The following is a 6,786-nucleotide window of genomic DNA, read 5'->3' on the forward strand; positions in this document are numbered from 1 at the left end:
ATATATATATATATATATATGTATCGTGCAATCGAAAGATATTTATTTTTGCATGTGGATGTAACGGAACGAAGATTAAATTGAATATAGGAAATCTCAACGATTATGAAACAATTTACAGCTTCATCCAAGATGGAATCATGTGAAGCAGGACCTTTAGTTTTATACTCAACTGCACAAGCGTGGGCAGCTCAGTTTCATCGCAGTCTTATGCCTACCAGGGTATCAGAATCGTCCGATGAAGAGGATTTTTCTCAATATCAGTTTGAAGATGACTTGGAGTACCTTAGATCATTGGACCCAAAGGAGTGGAGAGATCAAGATCATTACGCTGTTTTAGGCTTGAAAAAGCTTAGGCACAAAGCAACCGAAGATATTATAAAAAGGGCTTGTACGTAGAGAAAGTTCAAAGTATACTCTGTAAAGGAATGTAGGTGTTATATCGTTCATTGTCTTGCCTGACACAATGATTAACGCGGTTGAGGAGTATTTGATATGTGAATTACAGATAAGCAGAAAATTCTGAAACATCATCCAGATAAGCGGAAGGCCATGGGAGAGGAAATCCGACCAGACGACGATTACTTCACCTGCATAACACGGGCTTGGGAAATTTTAGGGAACCCTGCAAAGCGTCGGAGTTACGACAGTGTGGATCCATATTTTAGCGACGAATTACCGGACGAAAAAGATTGTAAAAATAATTTTTACGCGATTATGGGTAAAGCATTTAAGGAAAATGCTAGATGGTCTACAAAAAAGCCCGTACCACGTTTAGGTGGATCAGATACACCTAGAGATAAAGTAGAAAAATTTTATTCATTTTGGTATGATTTTGACTCGTGGCGCGAATATTCTTATTTAGACGAAGAAGACAAAGAAAGTGGTCAAGAGTAAGTAATATCCCCTATACAATATTTCTATTTCTTAATACGTTTTTATAATTGATCTTAATCTTTCTTTTAGCCGAGATATGCGTAAATGGATCGAGAAGAAGAATAAAGCAACTCGTGCGAAACGAAAGAAGGAAGAAATGGCACGTATACGTACATTGGTTGATATGGCTTATAATATCGATCCTAGAATAAAAAAATTCCAGCAGGAAGATAAAGATAAGAAAACAGCAGCAAAAAAAGCGAAACAAGAAGCGGCAAAAGCAAGACAACAAGAAGAGGAAAGAATAGCGCGAGATGCAGCAGAAAAGGAACGACTAGAAAGAGAAAAGCGAGAGATCGAAGAGAAAGCAAAACTGGATGCGCTTAAACAAGAAAGAGAAGCGCAAAAGAAAGCACTTCGTAAAGAAAGAAAAGCGTTGAGAGATTTTTGCAAAGCTAACAATTACTTTGCTCAAAATTCGGAAGAAAATATTAAGCATATGGAAAGTGTTGAAAAAATTTGTGAACTTTTTAAATTAGTTCAATTGGAGGAAGCGATGAAGAAATTACAGGCTGAGGGTAGGATAGCATTTCTAAATATTATGGAAGAAACTGAAAAAAAAATAGAAGCAGAACGTAGAGCTGGTGTTATTTCAAATGATATGAGAAACACGCCGGAAAAGCAAGTAAAATCTCACACTGCTCCATGGAATGAAAATGATTTACAACTTCTGATAAAAGCGGTGAATTTATTTCCGGCTGGAACAAATCAACGTTGGGAGGTAGTTGCAAATTTTATTAATCAGCATAGTACATCTTCTACCGGAATCACACGCGATGCGAAAGAGGTTCTCGCAAAAGCTAAAGATCTACAATCGACAGATTTTAGTAGATCAAGCCTAAAAGAGCAAGCAAACAAAAAGGCGTACGATAATTTTATTGCCGAGAAGAAAACAAAGGAATCGATCGAAGATAGAATGCCAGCAGTTACGGAACGTTTAGATCACCCTATTTTGAATGGTATTAATTCTGAACAAAAGAAAGAGTCGCAGCCTTGGACTCCAGCAGAGCAGAAACTTTTGGAACAAGCTTTAAAGACTTATCCTACGAGTGTGCCTGATAGATGGGATCAGATAGCTGCTTGTATTCCAACTAGGACAAAAAAAGAATGTATGAGAAGGTATAAGGTATGTTTCGGAGAAATATCGTTTCAAGATATATCATTTTTCTTTTTTTTTTTTTTTTTTTTTTTTTTTTTTTACATATTAAAATTTATACCATCATTTTGCAGGAGCTGGTCGAACTTGTCAAAGCAAAAAAGGCTGCACAAGTAATGAAATAATATTAGTCTGTCCTTATTATGAAATTTTTTTTAACTTATTAAATTCGAATACAAAGAAATAAGTTTGGAAGACGAATTGAATTTTAGCTTTTTCCGAACGTCGGCTATTGTATATACTTGTGCCTTGTTTTAATTTGTACATGCACAGTTTGCAACAAGAATTCTAGAAATTTTCTGCTACTTATACGCAAGAAAGCAATTTACCGCACTTAGTGACTGTACATTTATCGCAGATGTTAAATGCATGGAAAATTGTGGTCCCAAGGTTCAAATTGACGCTCCTGAAAATAAATTTCTTTTTTCTTTTTTTTTTTTTTTTTTTTTTTTTTTTTCTTTTTTTTTTTTGACATAACAATTGTTTTACGATCGAACGATTAAAGTGTCTTGTAAGTAATGTAAAATACGATACTAAAGAGCAATTGCCATTTACGTCAAAGCGTACATACATACTTTATAAATAAAAAAATGACCGATATTTCGAAAACGCGTGTTGTCTTCAATCTCCACTCGAATACACAACTAGGTCGTGAGATGCTTGAAATTCTTATATTTTTAATTTGACACATTTTTTTTTTTTTTTTTTTTTGACAACATTAACAACAACAATTTTTCTGTGTTAGTTCCTTTCTATGCAGCGAATACTATCCATGCAGTTCCTTCGTCGTTCTCGCCAGTTTCGTTTGCGCAATATTCTCGGAACCACATGCACGTATTTAGCATTTCGAATGCATCTGCGCTCAACATTTCGCTTTACCCAACAACCGTTTAGAATTTCAATCAAGTTTGGAAAATCGAACATCGAACAAAAGGATCGATCTTTGAGTAAACGAGAAGCAAAGTATTGAGCGTAGGTTCATTGTAGATAAATTTTTTTTGTTTGAAAAAACGGAGAAAAAAAAAAATATGATTATCGTAAAGCGTAAGCCTAGTGGTGGGTAAGTGATTTTTTTTAACTTTTTAACTCGTTTGGCTATGTGCCTTTCGACATTTTTCTCGAAAGAAATGTAAATACAGAGTGACCGATGTTTTACGATCATTCGTTCGTTCAACCATTTACGTGATAAATAAGTACCGTTATTTGGCTTCTTGCAAACGCAAGCGTCGCATTTTTTTTCCTATATAAGTATCACCAGGTGCAGAAAGAAACTGGACTCGCATTTCCAATTTGCACCATGTATTTTTTTACTTTTTTCTTTTTTTTTTTTCTTTTCTTTTTATTTTTCTCCTTCTTTTTTCGAAGACACGAACAGTATTGTAGCGCGCGATAAAGATGAACATATCGATATTTGTAACTGTACTCTATCGTTGCATTTCACGTTACATCACGTTTCCATTTCAACGAAGAATTAGAAAATCATTTGGAAAACGACAAAATCTTAAAAACGTGCTAGAGATTACCCCCTTTTACGTAAACACAGTGAATTTTCAGTGAATCGATTATCGTGCGCTACAAATCATTGAGGATTATTTACGAAGATAGGTGGGAAGAGAAATATTGTTCGATGAATAGAAAGCAGGAGGAATAAAGTGGAAAAAGAAAAACGGCAGTATATCGTGTGCGTGTCTGTTGGTTGTGCATCTTTAAGGTTGTGGATCTTAACTCTGTAAAATTCCTAACGGACTAACGAGAGTCGCAAATGCTCAAGTAAGTGGTATACCCGTTTCATTTTTCGAACGAGATACGTAGATAGATTGTTAGATCTGGCATGGGAGGACGTTTCCTCGGAAAACGTAAAAACGTTTCGATCCTTTTATCGGCTTAAACATTGAAATATACAAATAATATCGTTGCATATAATACGTTTATGGAACGAAGCAACAAAAATAATTCAACTTTGAATCAATCGGACAAATTTACGATCATATATTCCGTCAAGTTTCATTTTATTTTCGACATTATAATTTGTATCATCGCATTAACCGTTAAATCACATCTAATGGATAAATCGTATTGTGCGTATTTAATATCGTAACGTATTTATATTATTCGTACACGAAACCGGTTAATGCTAATAGTTGAATCACCATCTTCAAATATTTGCTTTTGTTTTTCAACACCGTTATTTTTTAACGAATCGAATAAAAAAAAAAGCGTGATAAAAATTGAAGCAAAATCGAGATAATTCTCGGATCCGAGAATCGAAAGTCTCTTGCGAATTGGCGCGATCATCGAGTTACAAAGATAATCGTTCGAAAAAGCTTGTTATATAATGAAAAACTTAATGTCACTCAACCGAATGATGTACAAAGAAAGAAAGAGAAAGAAAAGGAAGGAGGAAACGCGTTACTCTTGATTCGTATCGAACATCGATGATCGAGGCGTCTTTGTCAAAGTGCGTCAAGTATGATGTCTTCGAAAAACCGATGATAACGATCTGCGCGAGCATCGTTTATTACCGTGTCGATATAAGAGGGTCTTAATAAAAATAAACGGTGCAAGTAGCGTGTGTGAGTGCCAAAGCTGTGCCACGAATTCGTCAGCACGTTTAAACGCATCGAAGCACAAGATTCGAAAATTCGAATAATCAGTTTGGTCGTGTCTTCGATCTCATTTCGACTTTTTTCTCTTCTTGTTAATTAATTATTAATGATTCAAAAAGATAGCAAAATAAAAACGGAATATAATTCGAATGATTTGCGAAAAATTCTCGGATCTTCGAATGACGATACAAGCGTATATTTAATCTGTAATTGAGGTGCAAAGTGAATGCACGAATCTTGCTCTTCGAACGTTTCACGCGATCGCTGACCGTTTTTCGATCTCGTGGTAAAAGATCGTCGATATCGATTATGTGCACCGTGTGTGTGTGTGTGTGTGTGTGTGTGTGTGTGTGTGTGTGTGTGTGTGTGTGTGTGTGTGTGTGTGTGTGTGTGTGTGTGTGTGTGTGTGTGTGTGTGTGTGTAGTGTTGAGAATAGTGGCACGATGAACGAGCAATACATAGATTTGGGTTCACTGGGCCACAAAGGCTAGCGAGACCGAAGAGGAAGGCATTAAAAAGGACCGGTTTCTCTCGAATTTCGCGTTGCTCGTTTCTCTCTTTCGTTCGGTATATATAATACGCCACATGCTTCGATGATCCTCAGTCTCGTAACATAGAAAACGTTGGTCTATCTCTATCTCTCTCTCTCGCTCTCTCGCTCGCTCGCTCGCTCGCTCTCTCTCTCTCTCTCTCTCTCTCTCTAAACGCGTCTATCAAACACTTAAGCGACAAGAGTGAATCGCGTGCCGCTATTTAATCCGACATTATGATTTAAAGGTAAGAATTTTTTTTTTCTTTTTTTTTTTCTACGCGTATATTCTACGGATCGGTGTAAACGCCACTTTACAACAGTATAAAAAGATCGCTATAGACAAATACATAATTGTTAAAAAGACGCTGGAAAAACGAATACGAAAGGTCGACTATAGTATATATAACGCGAGTAGCATCATCCTCAGAACGATTGGTAATATCGTGCGCGACTTGTCGTGGCAGAGATGTCTTACTTTATTATCCTTTTATTTTCTCTCTCTCGGTAATATTCGACGAAGCCGCGCGCGTTATTACCAAACTATCTCGGCTCCTCACACACACCACGTTACTTATATTACCGTACTTCTAAGAAAATGTCCAAAGACGTGTCCGTCGATTGGTTTATTCCATTTTAAATAGCGTTTTTTATAGTTTGTTTGGTTCCCTTGTTGACGAAGGGCACGCGTTGACCGCGGCTCTCCGAACCTATTCTTATGTCTTACTCGAATGCATAAGTATGTATATGATTTTACCATTTATTATACATATATGTATATCTAAAAAGATCGGCCGTAGATCTTGAGATCTAATTAAAAAAAAAAAAAAAAGAAAAAAATAGAAAAGAAATTGCGAATCAAGAAGAGGATACGAAAAGGGAAAGAAAGAGAAGAGAGAGAAAAAGAAAAAAAACAAAAGAAAACGAGATAGATTTAAAACTCGACAAATAGGAAAGAAACGCAACACGAATAAGATAAAGATTGAAAAGATGGGTTTGCGACGAGTCGAAGGAGCAGTAGAACCTGGCTTTGGTATCGAAATAATGGCGAGAGAAGTGGTTCCAAAGAACGTGATTCTGAGAAATATCATCGATGAAAATTATTGTCCAAATCGTTTCAAGGTACACAAGAGATCGAACGATTTTGCGTTAATCAGTTCGGGTTTCTTCTGGAAAATTTCGCGACAAGACTCGACGAAACGAAATTTCGCGACTAGAGAATATCGAAAAAGAAGAAAGAAGAGTGGATTATATTTTATTTTATCAACATTCGAAATTTCCCAACTCTTGCGCGTTAAGAAAGATGAACACTTTTTTTTAGAAAATTACGCTATAGCGTATTTCCACAAATATATTATTACATACATGCTGACAATTCGATCTCAAATAATCGAATGGAAATTGGTCAACAGTCTTCGCCACGTAAAACAGGGATAGTCGATGAAATATCTGCAGAACCACATGTCTATTGGATGTGTTCCACGTTTTTTTTAATTTTTCTTTGGAAATTGAATCCGATACTCGTCGTCGAAACGTTTGCCCCTCATGTCCTTGTCTCG

At 36.1% G+C, this 6,786-nt stretch overlaps 1 protein-coding gene across 3 annotated transcripts in view; it reads left to right on the forward strand.

Moving 5' to 3' along the window:
* LOC122719526 (dnaJ homolog subfamily C member 2) overlaps positions 1 to 2,701 on the forward strand; it is a 3,160-nt gene extending 459 nt beyond the window's left edge. For 2 of the 3 annotated variants that reach the window (XM_043945434.1, XM_043945441.1), the window contains exons 2-5: positions 122 to 391; positions 509 to 893; positions 967 to 2,062; positions 2,167 to 2,701. In XM_043945434.1, the coding sequence (XP_043801369.1) occupies positions 122 to 391; positions 509 to 893; positions 967 to 2,062; positions 2,167 to 2,217 (1,802 nt within the window). In that variant the 3' untranslated portion in view covers positions 2,218 to 2,701. Of the gene's footprint in view, positions 1 to 121; positions 431 to 508; positions 894 to 966; positions 2,063 to 2,166 lie in introns of those variants that run through there. The other variant, XM_043945450.1, reaches the window with a different exon arrangement.
* The last annotated feature ends 4,085 nt before the right edge of the window (positions 2,702 to 6,786 follow it).

This window comes from Apis laboriosa, unplaced genomic scaffold (assembly GCF_014066325.1).
Source record: "Apis laboriosa isolate Shangri-la unplaced genomic scaffold, ASM1406632v1 scaffold11_cov152, whole genome shotgun sequence".
NCBI lineage: Eukaryota > Metazoa > Arthropoda > Insecta > Hymenoptera > Apidae > Apis > Apis laboriosa.